Source organism: Trachemys scripta, chromosome 22, assembly GCF_013100865.1.
Source record: "Trachemys scripta elegans isolate TJP31775 chromosome 22, CAS_Tse_1.0, whole genome shotgun sequence".
In the NCBI taxonomy this organism is placed as follows: Eukaryota; Metazoa; Chordata; order Testudines; family Emydidae; genus Trachemys; species Trachemys scripta.
In genome coordinates this window covers 4394472-4413418 of record NC_048319.1, presented here as the reverse complement: position 1 = coordinate 4413418, position 18947 = coordinate 4394472, and the positions used below count along the sequence as shown (strand labels likewise).

The 18947-nt window shown below is 50.7% G+C and overlaps 1 protein-coding gene across 2 annotated transcripts in view; it reads left to right on the top strand.

Moving 5' to 3' along the window:
* Positions 1-18009, top strand: part of EFNA2 (ephrin A2) — a 147496-nt gene extending 129487 nt beyond the window's left edge. For both annotated transcript variants that reach the window (XM_034755362.1, XM_034755361.1), the window contains 2 exons: positions 6444-6509; positions 13913-18009. In XM_034755362.1, coding sequence (XP_034611253.1) covers positions 6444-6509; positions 13913-14031 — 185 coding nt within the window. In that variant the 3' untranslated portion in view covers positions 14032-18009. The remainder of the gene's footprint in view (positions 1-6443; positions 6510-13912) is intronic.
* The last annotated feature ends 938 nt before the right edge of the window (positions 18010-18947 follow it).

The following is an 18947-nucleotide window of genomic DNA, read 5'->3' as shown; positions in this document are numbered from 1 at the left end:
CCTGGTTCAGGGAGCAATGAGCAAACCACCCCCCAAACGCACCTATGTTCTGATTTCTCTTAACCCCTTGTTAGCAGAAGGGCCTTTCATTCCCTCCCTGCCCCAAGAGCTTTGGGGGGCATTTGACTAACCGGCTCCTGTTAACCTGCCTTTTGGGGGGCTGCCCTCCCCTGAAATGTTCCTGTCAGGGATAGGGGAGGGGCGGGGGGGTTGTCTGGTCCCCACCCAACTCTGTTTCTATTGTTGCTGCCTTGGTCCTTTGATCCACTCCTATACCCTGAGTAACAACGTTCTGCACAAACCTTGGGGGGGGGGGGGCAGTGGCTTCCACCCCCATGTGCCAGGAGAAAACGGGACAAGCATGTCCCAGGCTGCACCTTGGGCCTGCTGGAAGGGCTGTAGGCAGAGCTAATGCCTGCAAAATATTGGACTCTCTGGAGCAAGACTCCCCAGGCCCTTAAGGGGAGCCCCCTTTGGGGCCTCTCCCTGGAATTCCCAGTCTCTGGGTTGGGAGGAAGTGGGGGAGACGGAGGGGAGCCCCTGCCGCTGTGAACTGGGCTGCTTGGCTCTTCCCAGACTCTGCGTGTGTCGTCCCCTCCCCCAGGCCCAGGTGACTTTGGGCATCAGCGACTCAGCAGGCCAAGCACCCGCGCAGACCCAGTTCTCTCACCGTTTTCTGTGGGCTCTGATTATGATGTTCCCGGCAGCCACTTGTTCCTCTCCCCTCGGCGTGAAACGCGCAGCGCCGGCTCCCGGCTTTGTCGGGCCCACACAATGGAGAAACATCGGCCCTTTCCTGCCTGTCTCGATGCCAGCTCCCTCCCCTGGCACAGAGCAGGCGACCGGGGAAGGGCTCGAGGCGTTGCTGCGTCCCAGCGGGGCACTGAAAGCACACGCCCGTCATTAACGGAGCGCTCGGGGAGGCCGTGGTGGCTTGGCAGCGCCGCTCGTGGGGGGAGCCCGTGGGTATAGCATGGAGAGGGAGAAATGGCATTGGTTAGGCATCACAAAGTCTGCTGCCTCCTGCCCTCTCCAGGCTGGGATCGCAGCAGCGAAGGGTCGGCCTGGGAGTGGTGCTGACGTCCTATTGCTCTCCAGGTATCCAGGCCTAGCTGAGGAGCCCTCACAGCAGGGGTGGCAGAGGGGAACGTTGGGAGCGACGCGGCCGCAGACTGGAAGCCGACGACAGGGATAGGGTTAGAGTCCAGGGGTCCCTGGATCCCAAGTCTGCTGCTTTCAGGCCTGTGTGGCATGTCATTTTGTGCTCTGGCCAGTCGCTCCGACCCTAGAGTTTCTCTGCTTCTTTTTCCCAAGGTCCAGAGGAAAGGAATCCAGGTTTAGCTGGATGGAAGCCAGTTTCTAAAGGGGAAGGGAGGGCTGCCTGCTCCTGGGACTTTGGGGGGAGAGGGGGAGGAAGCGTGGAGAGACCCTTCAGCTGAACGCCACTCCTTTAGATCCTGCCCACGTTGGCAGTAACTGCAGGTTGTTCTCATTGGATGGGGCCGTTCAATGCCCTGTGTGAAGTCAGTTGTATGTTTCCTAACATAGAGCCCTTCCCACAAACTTCCCACTTTCCCTTCCCACAAAAACCACCCGCCCCTTTAGGGCTGATCCTTTCACGCCTCTTCGTTCCTGATCTCAAAGAGAGGGAGTGACCAGCGCTGCCGTGAAACCCAGGGGTGGCAGTAAATTGGGAGGCGTTGGAGTCTGTATCCAGCTGTGGTCCCACACTTCCAGAAGGGGGGTGGTAAATTGGAGAGGGCTCAGAGAAGAGCCAGGAGAGTGATTAGTGGGTTAGAAAACCTGCCTTCTAGTGAGAGACTCAATCTATTTAGCTTAACTAAGAGAAGGTTAAGGGGCGACTTATTCACAGTTTATAAGTACAGATGCCCCCCGACTTATGCAATCACTCCGTTCCGGAAAGCCTTGCGTAACTCGAATTTTGTGTAAGTCGGAAACCTATACCCGTACGTTACGCAAAAATTTCTGCAACTCGAAAATCCTATTTCTGGCTTATGGAACTTTTTCAGTAAGTGTGAATTTGCGTAAGTCGGGTCTGGCGTAACCCGGGGAGCATCTGTTCCTACACAGGGGAGCAGCTATGGTGTAAAATCCACTGGCTACAAGTTGAAGTTAGACAGATTCAGACTGGAAATACATTGCAAATTTCTAATAGTGAGAGTAATTAACCATTGGAGCAATTTACCAAGCGCTATGGTGGATTCTCCATCACTGGCCACTTTAAAATCAAGATGAGTTTTTTTCCCCCTAAAAGCTCTGCTCTAGTTCAAAGAGGACTTAATTCAGGGAAGTCCCAGGGCCCGTGTTATACAGGAGGTCAGACTACGTGATCACAGTGGTCCCTGCTGGCCTTGGAATCTCTGAATCCGTGAAATGCTGATGAGGACAGAGAAACAATAAAGCGCAAAGGGACACAGAGATTAGGAATATGGCCAGGCAGTGACCAAATGAGATGTAGCTTGGGAAAATGCACCAGAGAAAATGAATTCCTGACGCACGGAGCTGAAGGCAGAGAGGAACTAGGGAAGCAGTGAGACTGAAAGAGGAGAACCGAGAGCAGGTTAGCCAGGAGGCCTCGGTGGGATATGGCTACAAAAGAATCCAAGGCTGGTTTTGTGGTTAAGACACTGGACTGGGATGCAAGACAGCATCTTAGCTGGGCCACAGACTCCCAGCATGACCTTGGGCAAGTCACTTGTGTCTCTGTTCGCCAGCGGTCAAATGGGGATAAGAGCACTTCTCCCCCACTCAGAATGAACTGATCAATGTTTAAGAAGCGTTTAGATGCTGTGGTGAATGTAGATAGAAACATACATAAAAACATCCTCTTCAGTTAGTCCCATGGTATTAATGCGATCCTGCTTGGGACAGTGTTTGTTTTCTTTACACAACGCACAGTCAACCGGTGGAACTCCTTGCCAGAGGATGATGTGAGGGCCAAGACAGTAACAGGATTCAAAAAGGAACTAGATAAGTTCATGGAGGATAGGTCCATCAATGGCTATTAGCCAGGATGGGCAGGGATGGTGTCCCTAGCCTCTGTTTGCCAGAAGATGTGAATGGGTGACAGGGGATGGATCACTTGATGATTACCTGTTCTGTTCACTCCCTCTGAAGCACCTGGCATTGGCCATTGACAGACGACAGGATACTGGGCTAGACAGACTTTTGGTCTGACCCAGCATGGCTGTTCTTGTTTCTGGGCTCCAGAAAGATATTGACCAAGTGCTCAGAGAAGAGCAGTGAAAATGATCGGAGGGGTAGATTACAAGGCTCATGTCTCTGGCTGTGTGTTATGCAAACAATTCCCTTCCTGCTTGTGGCTGGGCCTGGGAATCTCAGGGGTTCGATTCCTAATGGAGCACAATACCCTTCCTGGGAGAGTCTGTCACCCATGGAAAAAGCGCTGCTCGGTTTTGCTGGCATGGTATCTAGGGTGTGGGCCGGGTGCAGAGAGGACAGCCCTGGTGCGGGTGGGAGGAATGTCTGCACTCAAGGGCCCTGCCCCCCTGGTGAACATACTCACACTCAATGGTTCAAGCTGCTTTAACATTTATTTGAGATGACCCCGAGGGGGGGGGAGCAGCAGGCTTTTCTCATCAGCACAGCTGGGGATCGGGGCTGTCAGAGAGGATCAGTCTCAGAGCGAGTTAAAAACCCACCTCACCTTGTTCAATTCTGCCCCTTCCCCCCACCCAACACACAGTCCCTCTCCCCATCACTCCGGCTTAGCCCCCTCCCCAACCTAATCTCTTCTCCCCCCACCCCCATGCTTTTCACATGGCACCCTTTTAATTGCAAACTGTTCCCCTTCAGTAGCCGCTCAGGCAAACTTCAACGAGGCTTTGAGGTGCCCCCTGCATCCGCTGCGCCTGTAATTCTCCCGCAGCAGGGGTTTCACACACAACGCCCCCCCTTCCCTTCCTTCGATTGAAAGAGTCTGTAACAAGCATGAAATCTGGCTTGGCAGACATTTTTTTGCAGTTAGAACATGTATCCAGGGACAGTCCGGCAGAAAGGCACAGCCTGGGTCGGGCAACTTTTGACACCAGTTAAGTGTTGATCAAAGAGGCGGTTTAAGTGGCCGGGATCACTTCAATAATGCAATTGATGCCTTCAAACTTTTAAGCTCCTTAAAGGGAGCTGGGAGCAGCTGGAGGTCAAGCAGAGATGGCTGGATGTGCATTCTCTCTCCCAGACTAGCTTGTCTCCCCTTTTATAGCCCCGGATTCCAACCCATATGGAAGCTCAGTAGGAAGCCCCATTATCTCAGCGACTTGAGAGCCAAGTAGGTTAGAGCAGGGAAAGCACAAGGGAGACCAGACCTTGCTTCTGGGAAGTGTTACATTCTACGGCCAGTCACCTCTCTGGAGCTGCAGACACGACAGCTGCTGTGATGACACCAAAGCTAGAAAAGATCAAGTCAAAAATTAAACTCAGCGAAAGATTTCACTGCTGCATGCGCATGTCAGGGACACAGGGACTAACATACCAGAGCACTCTAGCGGTCAGTCTGTCTGACCTAGCTCCAGTAGTACCAGAAGTTTCAGAGCAAGATGCAAGAAATGGGACAAGCTGCCCCAGTGAGTCAGTTGTTGATCCATCCTCTGAGCATGAGGATTTGTCCCCCATTTTACATTTTCAGGCTATGCAATATAACTGTGGGTGTTTTTATTATCCGTACAAATGTCAAATCCCCTTTGGAATCCCACTAAGCCTCCATAATATCATGTGGCAGAGAGTTCCACTGGCTGATTAGGCATTGGGTAGAACACATAAAGTATTTTGCTTCATCCGTTTTTAATTCATTGCCTTTTGAGGGCGAGTTCCATCTAGGAGACCCCAGATGTCCTTCTCCGCTCGGTAGAAAGCCACAGAAAAGGCATTTCTTACACACACGCCCTTTGCAGCAGCTTTGCAAGTGGCAGTTTTAAAGGAAAGTGGCACCCGGTTTTGTATAGAGCAGAGAACCTCAGATCATGAGCAACGTCCCTGGATAGTCTGTAAACTGCCAGATATTTGAAAAACATCCTGGCCCTAGAGATCCCAGCTGCGATCACGGCCTCGTCGTGCTAGGCGCTGTACAGACACAGAATGAGAGACAGCCCCTGCCCAGGAGAGCGTACAGTCCAAACCAACAAGGGGTTGGGGAAAGGAAAGACTTTTACCCCCACTTGAGAAATGTAGGGAGATCGAGTGATTTGCCCAAAATCACACAGGGGAATTGGTGGCAGGTCTAGGCCTCCGGAATCCCAGTCCCCAGGAGCCCATGTCTGATGGGTGCTCACAGGCCCCTGTGTGGAATGAGTTTGGTGGGTCTCAGCCCATTTCCCAGGGCGCCAGCTGTCCACCTCGCAAAAACCGATTGCTGGCATTCAGAGACTCAGCCCCCGTTTTTTCGAGGTCTGGGCTGAGTCGTGTTAATGGGTCTGGGTGAGGGAAGTGGGCCGTGCTCTAAGCCATGCTTGGGTGACCATATTTCCCAAAGGGAAACTGGGACACCATGTGGAGCTAGCCTGAGTGGAGCTCCCCCCCGCCCCCCGTGTGCAGGGCTGGTCTGAGCTGCTCACTCGAGCCTTGTTTCCCCCCCATGGCTGGGGCTGCTGGTGGTGCGGAAACTCTGTCCTGGGGAGTCCAGCCGCACGAAACGCTAGCAGCACCGGAGACAGGGCTAACATTTCTGTCCTGCTTGAATACGGGCGTAGCGACCTCATTGCTAAATATTGAACAGAAAAGAGTCCGCTGAGAGTCACAGGGAGAGTCTAGATTCCCCACCTCCCAGCTGTGATACGAAGCAACAGCGGCAGCTCGGCAGTTGCCATAGAAGGAAAATCTGTGTGCTTAGCTGGAACTGCTATTTATAGGCGAATTCAGGAGGGGTTAGAAATAGATCAATGATCCTTCAGGCTACTGCCCTCTGCAAATATCTTCCAGCTCTGGTGAGATGCCTATAAGAAATCAGCCAATTAACACTGGCTTGAGGGGCAGCCCTCATTCGTTGAAAAATCGCAATGACCCATATGTCTATAAAAATCGCACCTGCCTGATCCTCTCCCTCCTCCACCCACACCCCTCACATGTCGCTCGTCTGCTTAGGATGTAAAGATCTTTGGCGCAGAGGCCGTGTCTTTATATGTGTTCGTCACACACCCAGTTCAACATGGCCCTGACCCCGAGTTGTGCCTCTGGGCACGATGGTTGGGAGTTGCAAAAGTGCCTAAGGGAGTTAGGTGCCTTTCTGGCCTATACTGTCGTCCTCAATAAACTGGCTCGTGTTCAGTGTGCCGCGAGCCGGGGGAACTGCAGTGTGAGATGCTGCCGGTTTAAAAGGTAGCACTGTGCTGGTCTTTGCTAAGGCAAATGTCACGCTCCTCTTCTAACACTGCTGTATTTTCTCTCTCTCTCCTTTGTGTTTCTTCCAGCTGCTTCTCCCCCTAACATGGTGGACAGGCCCTGCTTAAAGCTGAAGGTTTATGTTCGACCAACGAGTAAGTAGCTCAAGTGTATTGCCTGCTCCCAAGTGGGCGATGGGAACTGGGAAGCTGTGTGTTCAGGAGCTTAGAACCCAGGGGTTCTCGACATTGAACCGGGCACGGAGTCTGCCAAGCTTCCCGTTCCATGTGGCTAGGACGAAATGCAAGCTCTGAGCAGCTGCGAGTTTATTCGTGGTATTTCCCTGACCAGGCTAGGCGCAGGGTGGGAATCTGCCAGTCAGTGATCTTTTGAGTTTGCCCAGCGTGGAGCGCTGGGGGTGGGTGGGGATTTTACTAATTAAATTTCCCTTCAAGTACAATGGCTTAAACGAAGGGGAAAAAGATTTGGCAAAACCCCACGCTAGAGACGGAACTGAGCCAAGCGCTCGGATCTAAACAGCCGTAAACGTCGCGCAAGTTCTGACCGAGCCCCAAACATGATGCCTCTGCCCCACGTCACCCCAATCACCACAGGCTCCTCCAATCCCTGCTTTGTTTGCCCTTGCAATTTGGGGGCAAAGTCCCTTCGAGGGGTGCGTGAGCCAAGCCAGGACTTAGGGAGATCCCCTGGGTGGTAACATTGGGCGGCCCAGGTGGGAGCTAGAGAGGTAGAGGGGACCGCATGGTGGGTCTCTATCCAGCAGCCTCGATAAAAGAATCCCTGTCATGTTCAGTGCAGCAGCCCTGTCTCTTCCCTGCAGTGTGGTACAGGGTGGCGACTGTTAGCTGGAGGATTTTGCTCCCTGGGAGATGTTGATCTGGTTCCTTGTACCAGCACAGAAACACACTCAGGAAATACTTCAGAGGATCCTGAGAAGAGTCTGATTAACCTCCCCGCCATTCTGATGCGCGGGGAGAGCTCCTGACCCGGCCTTCCTGGGCCAGATCCTCCTCTGATGTAAATCAGTGCTGATTTCAGTGGCGTTACACTGGTTGACGCCACCTGAAGAGCTTGGCACCGAGTGCTGCGAAGCCCTAGGCACGACGGGTGCTTTGCTCTGCATTCGTTTGCTCTTCCTGGTTTCATTTGCAATGTAAAAAAATCCTGCAGCTCTTCAGGGCAGCTTTAAAAATATTTGAAGGTGGTGGTGAGAATAAAGCCATCCCCATATATCAAACTTGTGCCCACGGGTCACTCGCATGCAGTAGGTTAAAACCCTGGCTATTGTCACAGCTTTGAAGGCGCACTGACGTCAGCCTTTTGCCAGGATTTTTGTGTAGGACGAACGCTCCGCGGGAGCTCTCCTGCCAGCTGAATGGCACCTGAATTCCTAGCACACCAGCGCTGCCAAAGCCTGCGGGAGGCTGCGTGGTACCTCGATTCATGCCAGGCACATAACCTGCAAGATGGACGTTTGCCGCTGAGTTTCAAATGAGGGGAAAAAAACAATAATCTCGGCACAGTGGCGACTTTTCAGAATCAAATAACTCAGGCGTTTCAAAAAACAAATTAATAATTTTCTTCTCCTGTTAACGTGTAATTAGTGCGTGGCAGCAGCTCTCGCTGGGGAAGTGAGGGACCGGCTGCACAGGTGAAAAGGACGTCATTTCTTTGTCATTCGAGTGGCTTTAAAATAAAACCCCAAATAATGAAGCCACCTAAAAACACGTTCTCGTTTTTGGGCGACTTTTGTAGAACGAAAAAAATCTCGATCACTATTGTTAGTATTTTATTACGCTGCCGCCAGGCAGCCCCAGCTGAGATTGGGGACCGCACCATGCTAGGCGTTATACCGGGACTTAGCAACAGAGAGTCCTGTGGCACCTTTAAGACTAACAGAAGTATTGGGAGCAGAAGCTTGCATGTGAAGAAGTGAGGTTCTTACCCACGAAAGCTTATGCTCCCAATACTTCTGTTAGTCTTAAAGGTGCCACAGGACCCTCTGTTGCTTTTTCCAGACTCAGACTAACACGGCTATCCCTCTGATACTTGATACCGGGACTTAGTAGGAGATTCCTATTGACTTCAGTGGGCTTTGAATCAGGCCCTAAGTCAACCCTTTAGTTATTGTCCGACTCGAGACAGGGCATGGGCTTGATTTTTGCAGAGGTGCTGAGCTCCTGAATGTCCCCCCTCCCGCTGATTTCAGGTGGCGTTATGGGGGCTCAGCATGCCATACGTGCGGGGCAGCCCAAAACTTCATGAGGCTGAATGCTCCCAACTAAGTGGGAGTTTGCGGGGCAAGGGGAGTACTCAGCGCCGTGCAGGACCAGCATCCCGCTGCCCGATAACCTGTGTTATTTAAACTGCAGATTCATGGAGGAAGGCCCTGTTACTAGGTGTCTGTGCAGCACCTAGCACACTGGGGCCCTTGCATGGAACCTGGAGGTGCTACTGTAACCCAAACAGTAATGGCACAAGTGTGTAAAACACTGCAAAAGAACAGCAGCAAAGGAAGAAGAGCAGATGAAAAGAAAAGACACACGAGAGGGAGGGAAATAGGACAGCCAGGAACTAGAGAAATTTGCACCAACGGCCAGGGGAAAGCTCTGCTTTTCCTGGCTTCAGGTCCGTAAAATCCTTAATCCAGTAATAAACATAAGAGAGCGGAGCCCAGGGAACGTGTTAACAGCTTTAGTCGTAATTTAACTTATTCCCTTGAATGCATTTTGCTTTGCTGCCTGATTAGGGTTTTGGATGCTGGATTATTGGATTGTTATTAAGCAATTGCCCTTTGACCTCCCAAACGTTGGTCCAACTCCAGCTCTGGCCAGAATAGCAGGGCGTGAGTCTCCCAGGCTTCTTACAAGTTGGCAACAGCGGTCGGATCTAATCCATCTCGCACAATACCACCCGCATATTTGGCATACTCGGCTGTCAGGGAGAGGCTTAGGAGAGAATCGGGATGAAATGCCTTCTAATCCCATTTACAGAGCAATAACCTTACCCCTACCCCCAGGGTCAGCGCGGGGAGCTCCTGGCCCCTTCTCCCACACTGCACGGCTGCTGGGAACAAGAGCAGATAAGAGCATGTCCCGTGATTCAAACCCCAAGAATTTGCCTCCCGATTACCTGTTATTCCAGCTGCGGTTTATATGACAATAAAACGTGGGAAAGACAGACGCATCATACTGCGTGTGAAATACGGACAGACGCAGGGAGAGAGAGAATGGAAATTATAGAAATGTAGGGCTGGAAGGGGCCTCAAGAGATCATCTAGTCCAATCGCTTGTGCGGAGGCAGAATTAAATAACCCTAGACCATCCCTGACAAGTGTCTGTCTAATCTGTTCTTAAATCCTCCAATGACAGGGATTCCGTAACCTCTTTAGATACCTGTTCCAGTGCTTCACTTTCCTTACAGTTCCAAAGTTTTTCCTAATATCCGATTTAGATCTCCCTTGGTCCCTTTTATCCTACCTTCAGTGGACATGGAGAACAACGGCTCCTCCTCTTTATAACAACCTTTCACATATTATAAGACTGTTATCAGGTCCCCCCTCAGCCTTCTCTTCTCTAGACTAAACATGCCCAATTCTCTCCTCATAGGTCGAGTTTTCTAAACCTCTGATCATTTTCGTTGCTCTCCTCTGGACTCTCTCCAGTTTACTCCCATCTTTCCTAAAGTGCGGCGCCCAGACCTGAACGCAGGACTCCGGCTGAGGCCTCACCAGTGCGGGACGATCACCAGTGTCTTGAGCAGTTACCTCGTATGTTTTGGGAGGTTGACGGTGGTCCGGTTTGTGGCTTTTTCTCAAGTCACCAGACTGACAGTCCAAAACCCAAGACTCAGTTGGACACCTCTGGGTCCCAGCCAGCTTGTGAACAACTCCTTCGGCATCGAACTCCGTGGGGATATTGGGGACTTCATTCCGAAAGGCTCACTGTGCGGGCAGGCAGCTATTCCCAGGGGTCTGTCAGCCTGGTTTTAATGAAGCAGAACAAAAACATCCTGCACCACACACCTTGAGATCATCAGCCCATAAAAGCAGTAGCAGCGCTCACCCAGGGCTGGGCTTTCCTACCTGCCCAGCAGGTATTTTCATTCGCATTATTCTCCCCAGGCCTTGCTGAGTCCCCCACTTTCACTGTCCTTTAGCTGCTGGCTGCAATCAGCCTCTAAACTCAGCGGCTGCAGTTCCTCGCTGTGGTTTAACCAAGACAGCTTAGCTCTCCCGTCGGGGCCAATGCGCACAGAACTCCCTTTGCAAGGGCCCGTGTTTGTCTTGGAACTGGGGGTTCCTATGCAACCCAGCATTGCCGCCGGGACCGCACAAGAGTAGGACTGGGTCTCTGCTTTGCTAGCACCTGTCTTCACGCTGCACCGTGAGCCCAGTTCAAAGCCCTTATGAGGAGAGATTACTAAGACTGGGACTTTTCAGCTTGGAAAAGAGACGACTAAGGGGGGACGTGATAGAGGTCTGTAAAATCATGAAAGGTGTGGAGAAAGTGAATAAGGAAGTGTAATTTATTCCTTCACGTAACACAAGAACCAGGGGTCAGCCAGTGAAATTAATAGGCAGCAGGTTGAACAAAAGGAAGTATTTCACACAACACACAGTCAACCTGTGGAACTCATTGCCAGGGGATATTGTGAAGCCAAACGTATAACAAGGTTAAAAAAAGAATTAGATAAATTCATGAGGAGAGATTAAAGAGGCTATGAGGAGAGATTAAAGAGGTTTATGAGGAGAGATTAAAGAGGCTACGACTCTTCAGCTTGGAAAAGAGGAGACTAAGGGGGGATATGATAGAGGTCTATAAAATCATGAGTGATGTGGAGAAAGTGGATAAGAAAAAGTTATTTACTTATTCCCATAATACAAGAACTAGGGGTCATCAAATGAAATTAATAGGCAGCAGGTTTAAAACAAATACAAGGAAGTTCTTCTTCACGCAGCGCACAGTCAACTTGTGGAACTCCTTGCCTGAGGAGGTTGTGAAGGCTAGGACTATAACAGAGTTTAAAAGAGAACTGGATAAATTCATGGTGATTAAGTCCATTAATGGCTATTAGCCAGGACGGGTAAGGAATGGTGTCCCTAGCCTCTGTCTGTCAGAGGATGGAGATGGATGGCAGGAGAGAGATCAGTTGATCATTGCCTGTTAGGTTCACTCCCTCTGGGGCGCCTGGCATTGGCCACTGTCGGTAGACAGGATACTGGGCTAGATGGACCATTGGTTTGACCCAGTCTGGCCATTCTTATGCTCATGGGCTTCTGTGGGCCTTGGATCAGGCCTCACCTCAGAAGCTTTGCAGAACCTGGCTGCGTGGGGAATTAAGCAGCGAGGATGACTACAAACACATGGACTAAGATGCAGAAGGAACCGTTATCATTCAGTGACGGTGCCCAAGTGCTAGGCAGAGCCTGTCTCTACTAGATGCTATCTCCCATTCATCTGACAAGGCTCCAGGGACTCATGGCATTTTTACCTGCATCTCAATTAAAGGGAACTGCTCATGGGAGAAAAGTTACTCACCTGCTTAAGCGTTCCCAAGATCAGAGCCATAGCTATTTTCTGGACGAGTATTTGCCAGGTACACGTTTGCAACTCCCTTGATTTTCTGTTTCTGTGGGCCAGATTTTGCCGGCTTTCCTCGAGCTCAATAGATCCTTCCTGGCTGAATTCAGTGAGCGAGGATGTCAGATCTGGCCCCATTGTTTCCCCTCTTCGGCCTCATTGCTGGGGCCGGAATTGCCTTTCCATTTCTTTGATCCAGCACTGCCAGCTCTCACGATTTTACCACCAGGCTCACAATGTCTGAGGTTTTTCTTATTCAGAGATTCCTAGGCCAGAAGGGATCATTGTGATACTAAAATCCAGCCTCCTGTGTCTAACACAGGCCCTGGGACTTCCCTGAATTAATTCCTGTTTAGTAAGCTGCTAGTGCGGTAAATTACTCCAGGTGTCATAGAAACAAACAACAAGAAAACAAACAAAAAGACCCAAAGCTAGCTACAAGTCCAGCCCCCCGGGGTGGCAGAAGAAAATTTAAAGACGGGACCTGGAAAGTTTCGGACACCAGAGCGCAAATTAAAAAAGAGCCCAACGTGCTTTGTTCTTTTTTAAATCTTAAGATTTTGAAGCCAGTCTCATGACTTCTGAAGGCCTCGCTCTAGATTTTTGAATGCTTGAGGTTGACGGTATTCTTGCTCTACAGACTAATCACTTCCCCCATACTGGTTGTATGTTCCCGTTCCCTTTGTTGGTATTTCTATGGATATAATAAATCAAATGAAACAAAGAACAATAATAACTTACCAAAGGAAACCAAGAGAAAGTGGCAGGTGATTGAGGGAGGCTCCATTGAAATTAAATGCAGGGGGGGAAAGTATCAAGGTGTAAGCGGCTCTGAAATGTACCTGCTGTATTTTCTCTCCTTTTTAATAGTGAGTTTAGTTTCCCGGTGTGGATATGATCTGGAACGCCGTGTGTCTGGATCTCTTGAAGACAACAAAATCAGTTGGGAAGAAGTTTTCTTTTGATGTGCCCAAGAAGAAAGGATTAGAAACTACAGTGTCTGATGCACACAGCTAGCTACTGACCTTCCTAGATGAAGAGCATGTCTTTGATTATGCAAATTGATTAATGACACCAAAAATTTCTGAAGGGACCATCAGGCTTCAGGGCTTAAGCCAGTCGGTAACGATCAGAGATCAAGGTGGGACCTGATGTAGGGAGCAGATTATCCCACATCATTAACCCATGTCTGGGTTCCTACATCTTCTTCTTAGTGTCTAGTATCGGCCACTGTGGGAGACAGGATACTGGGCTAGATGGCTCTTGGATCTCATCCTCTCTCGCAGTTCCTATGTTCCTATTAGGATGATTTATTCTTTCACAGCATCCGTAAGTATGGTCTGGGCCCCTCCCAGAGCAGCTAGAAATGCTCATAGTCCCAGCTCCAAAGAGCTTTACAATCTCAGACACCAATCCTGCAATCTCAGTGTTGAGTTTATCGCCACTCTTCTAATATTTGGTGGGTTTCTTTAAAGCCCCAGTTCCTGGAGTCATGTGATTAGGCAAGGCTCTCAACTCTCATTTAAACCTCCTAATAAAGTATGGTTCTCACATTGCTGGCTACGGAAAAAAGCTTGTAAATGTGACCCCTCCCCCCCGCCCCCAAGGAGGCAAATAAAATCCGGAAAGCAAATGAAAAAAGAACTTAATAGTTGTTCCTTTAAAATTTCATGATTTTTTGGGGGGGTGGGAGGTGCTCATGATTTCAGAACCCAAGGGGTTGACAGCCTTGCAGTTAGCTCAGACCTCTGCAGGCACCACAGATGTGATCCAATGCTGGAGGACCACAGCACAGACCCCCAGTGGGCCTGATCCTGGGAGACAGCCAAACAATTCTGTGAGGTGCTAAGCACCCCCTGTTGACCGTGCTCAGCACATTGCAGGATCAGGCCCTACAGCTTCCCAGGTGGGCATTTTGTGGTCTGACATATGTCTCTTTTCCTCCCCCTTCACAGATGACTCCCTGTACGAATCTCCGGAGCCTATTTTCACCAGCAATAACTCCTGCTGCAGCCTCAGGGTCCCGCACCTCATCCTCGTGGTGCCGGTGTTTTGGACTGTGCTCACTTCCTAGCCCCGAGAGGAGAAAACAAAGGAAGAGGGGAGCGGTTTGGCAGGGAAAGGAGGAGAGAGACGGACACACGCAGGCGAAGAGACGTGTTCTGTTTGCCTCCGGAGAGAATGAACCCTCTCGAGCCAGCCTTCTGCTTTGTTTTTTAAAAAGTTTTCTCTTTCACAAAAACCTTTGAACTGCGACTCCTGAGCCGGGAGGTGGGGTTGGGCAGGGGACACGAAGAAGGATTTTTTCCCTATCCCGGCCTTATTCCCAGCTCGGAGAATTTCTGTTCCTGGCGTGGATTCGCTTGGAAGAAGGCTGCAAAATTTCTACCGATGTACAAAATATAACACCCCTGCCCCGCTCCCCAGCCGTCTGGTTTGGAGGTGGGGGCGGGGAATGACAAGATAACAGTGGAAAAGCGCAGCGTGGGATCGGCGCTGCTTTCCTGCTTCCGGGACGGCCCACTTTTCATGGTGCTGGGCTCAGCTCGCTTTGACCCTCCTTGTAGGATTTTGCTTTTGAAATTTCTAGACCAAATATTAGAATCCTTTTATTATTATATTTTTTGTGTGTGCTTTTCTTGCACTTCTTGAGACTTAGCCACAAAACGAACCCCCCTCCCCCGTCTGTGGTTCAGAAATCTCCGTGGGCAGCATTCCCTTCGAAGCCGTCAAGGGAATGCAGGATCAGGGGCTAGCTTGGGCTTTCCTTCCCGGGTTTTCCATGATGCTCAGACAGATTCAGTCCCTGGCTCCAAGCAGGGGAGCTGGTGGCTGGCGAACAAACAAGGTGCCTGGACTCTGGGACGGGCCGGATCCGGGCCGAGAACGACAGTGCTCACAGCTTTTTTGCTTTGGAGTCTTTCCCAAACTAGCCCAGCTGTTTGCCATTGCTGGTACCATGGGACTCAGTGCCACCTGGCCAGAGCGGTGCCAATACCTTACTGCTCCTTTCAGGCCTGTGTTTTGGAGGCAGGGGGCCAGATGGAAACAGGCCATCAAAGGCTTTTTGGAGGAGCGCTGACCTGGCTTGGTTGTCAGAACGACTGTACCGTTTTCATGGATATGTGGGTTGTTTCTTTGGGCGGGGGGAGGGTCGGGAGGGATGGGCAAGTATACAAATAAGCCAGCCAAATGTAATTGACCCTGCAATTGACGTCCTTGGCAAAGCAAGGAGCAACGCCTGCAGAAGGGTTACTGGGAGAATGGGTGGGGAGGGGGCTTTGCCACGGAGGTCACCGAAAGCAGGATCAAAAATCTAGTTTGGGAAAGTTGAGCAGGAAGGCTGGAGGGGAGGGGGGTTTAATGTCAGGCATGTAACCAGTCTGCTGGCAAGTGACAGCCGGCGATTAGTGTAGGGGCTGGGGCTGGAATTTAGAAGGGGCTCTGGCTGGTTACCACCTCCCCATGGAGCAAAGGGGAATTAAGTGGGCAGGGGATGCAGAGGGAGCCTAGGTCCTTCGGAGGGCATCTGGGCAGAGCCCTGCCGTAGACCACGCGAGCCACTAAACTAGGCCGTGTGCAGGTGAAATTCACCCTCTTGGGTTCCCAAAGCTAAAAATTCCGCCGGTTGAAATCAGCATCGCTCCACGGACTTATGTCCGTTGACGCCAGCTGAGGATCCGGCCCCAAATCTTTGCCTAGTACCTTCCTCCTCTCTCATCGCTGACTCCGTACTTGGGTTTTTAATTCGCTCCCAGCGCTGACGGCAGCCTTCCCCTCCCTACTTCCCCCAAGTCCCTTAGAGAAAGCAGTGCCCCTTCCTACATAACCCCGCTGATCCCAACACGGATCCGCGTCACCAGCCCTGCCATTCCAATTCCCCCTCCTGTGGCCACTGCTTCTAGACACGTGGAGCAGAGCAGCTCCGTCTGTCTTGTCCTAACCACCGCCCCGCGCAGCTCAGTGATCCCCGGCTGTATTACAGATGCAAGCAAGCTGCTAATCAGGCTGAGACAGCAGGAAAGAGAATGGAGCTGACCTGAGGGGGTGGATCTCTATGAAGTTTTCCCTGGGCATCCTTCCTTCCCTTTATGAGTCTCCTTCGATCCTGCACATCCTGATGGCTTGTTCCTCCGTTGCGCTGTTCCTGGCTTGGAGTAACTGCTGGCTTGGCTTTCTTTGCTTTAAAATAAAGCCACCGATTGGCCCCACACTTCGGAATTCAGATGATTAAATGGGGCCCATTTTGCAAAATTCAGATCCCCATCCAAGCCTGGATCTCAACCCCTCCTGTCCTTACATCCGGGGACAGTCTGCATCTAGGGTTTTGGCACAAACTCATCTCCAAATAAAACCCCACTTCCTGATTTCTGCCCCTTCTCCTGCGCTATGGGAGGATTTTGGAGATAAAAGGAAGTTACATTCCAGGGAAAAAGAACTAAGAAAGCGGGACAAGCAAAGGGACATGGAAGAGTTGGTGGCGGTGGTGGGGGAAAAGCGAATGGCTGATTCTTCCTCGCACATACCTGTGCCCATTAGAGAAGAGTCCAGCAAGGTGCTGGCAGAATGCTAGTCTCTCTCCAAGGGATGCAGTGGATGGGTTTGGGGCTGGGGAGGAGGGACCCGGGGGGAGATTTGCATCACCTTCTAAAGCAGGAGCCATATCTGCGGGCGCCTCCATCGCTGCCCGGCTCCCCCCACCGCGAAGGCAGAACTCGAGTTGTCTCCTCGCTCCCGGAAATAGAGCGTAGATTTAAAATCAGAATCCTAATAATAGTACAAAGAACGGTCTTTCTGCGGATGTCTTTTTCAATCGCGCACAGAAACCGTCAGTTTCTACCGCATCTGTCTGTGAGCCCCAGGGACCGAACCGGAGCGGGCGTTATACTGGTCTTTCTGTAAATATAGCCAGCAGGCGTTATACTGTGACAGGTTTTTGGTTTGTTTTTTTATGTATCGTTGAGAATGAATTTTATGGAAGGTTTTATGTTAATTTTATTTTGTTTTTATATTGTAGACTAGGAAGCTAAAAACTCGCAATAAGCTCATCTTGACGATCAACAATTCCAGCTCTGCTTCCCCTCCCTCCCGGCCCCCCATTGTATCTAGACCAGGGAACATTTTCTTAAAGGCAGACAAAAGCCCCACTTTTCTACATGCGTCACCCTCCTCCCTGTCCGTAGGGGGCCAGACTTGGCTTCCCTGGCTCAAACCGAGTAGCCTTGCTCCAGGAGTCAGCCAATGGAGTAAAGAGGGAAGGGCGGCTAGCCTGGCACCCAGGAGACCAGAATCTGGTGTGACCTTTGGACCGGATTCAGCAAGGGACGGAAACACACAAGTGATCCTGGAGGTCAAGGGAACTACTCATGTCCCTGGGTTTAAATCATTTGCCGACTCGTCAGGGATTTTCAAAGGAGCCTGAAGGATTTTAAGTGCCCAGCTTCCATGGACAGTCAGTGCCTCCTTTAAAAATCCCAGCCTCAGTGCCCCCGCTGGTAATAATACTTCCTTTGTCTACCTTGTGTGTTGGGGCTCAATCCTGGACAGACAGGCTCACCCAGAGCCCGCTTTCAGGACAAGGGGCTTAGGCTGTAAACTCGTGGGGGCAGGGACTGTGAATGTACAACCTCTAGCCCAATAAGGCCCCCATCTTGGTTGGCTCCCGTAACATAAATAATCTCGGGACCGCAGCAGTGGAACAGTGGCAAAATCGGGCCTTTGGTCTGTGGTATATATGTTATATATATATAGTACAGCGACTGTGAGAGAAGAAAGAAAAAGCAAACAAGTGAAGCTCTAATTTAAAAAAATGGGGGCTGGGGTTTTTTTTTTGTTTGTTTTTGGGGGTTTTGGTTTGGTCTGGGGGTTTTTGGTTTTCCATTCGGGGATGAACCCATCTTACGGGAACTGTTTTTCGCTTGTGGGTCTCAGCTCAGCCTAGCTTGGTTCTTAGACATGCAGCTTTCGTTCTAGACGTCGTGCTGATGGTAAACCCGATCACAACTTCATTTGGAGTCTGTATTTTTTTATAATAAAATAAAAATAAATGTCATGTGAGTCCATTGCTTTCGAGACCTCCTGCCTTTTCCTCCACCCACCCTTTTGGCATGTCCAGTTTTCTGCTTCACTTGGATTATTGTCTTTTTGATTTCTGTTGAGTGTTTTCTTCCCCTCCCTGCAAATACCAGCGCTGACAGACAATATCTTCCAGGGCCAAGAGTAAGGGAATGGGAGTCAGGAGTCCTGGGTTCTTTTCCCCACTCCAGGAGGACATGTGCTCTAGTGGCCAAACAGGGAGTTAGGACTGCTGGGTTTTATTCCCTGCTTTGGAAGGGGAGTGTAATCTAGTTTTTTGAGCAAGGAATTTGGATTCAGGGCTCCTGGGTACTGTCCAAGCCCCCACCCACCTCCTGACTTGCTGTCGGACTTTGAACAAGTTACTTAAAAGCTCTGTGCCCCAGTTTCCCCCCCCCCCCCCCCCAAGGAGCTAAGGTTTAATTGGGCCATATACATTCCTTAGATATTTACGGATAATATTTCCCTACCTGGGAAAGGGGTGGAATTATTGATTGTTAAGGGCTTTGAGCAGCGCAAAGTGCTGTTGTTTTGTAGTTGATCCCTTCACGTCACAATTAAGTAGCGTGGTGAGTTAATTAGTGTTAGAAGGCCAGAGCCACCGGACGAGCCAAGAAACGAAATCCCCAAAGGATCAAAGAAATCAGGAGCCCACGAGAGCCGGGAATATTGCTGAAGCGGGAGTGAGGCAGACGCTTGTGACAGTCACGCTGACGGCAGCCATCACCTGGAAAGGAAATGACTGCAACTCACCTGCGATGGGCGCAATGCTGTGAGAAGAGGTGTGGCCTGGGGGTTAAGGCAGTGGGTCCACACTCAGGAAATGTAGGTGCAAATCCCAACCCTGCCCCAGGCTTCCCGGGCAAGTTGCTTTGTCTCTCTGTGCCTCAGTTTCCCCATCTGTAAAAGCAGAAT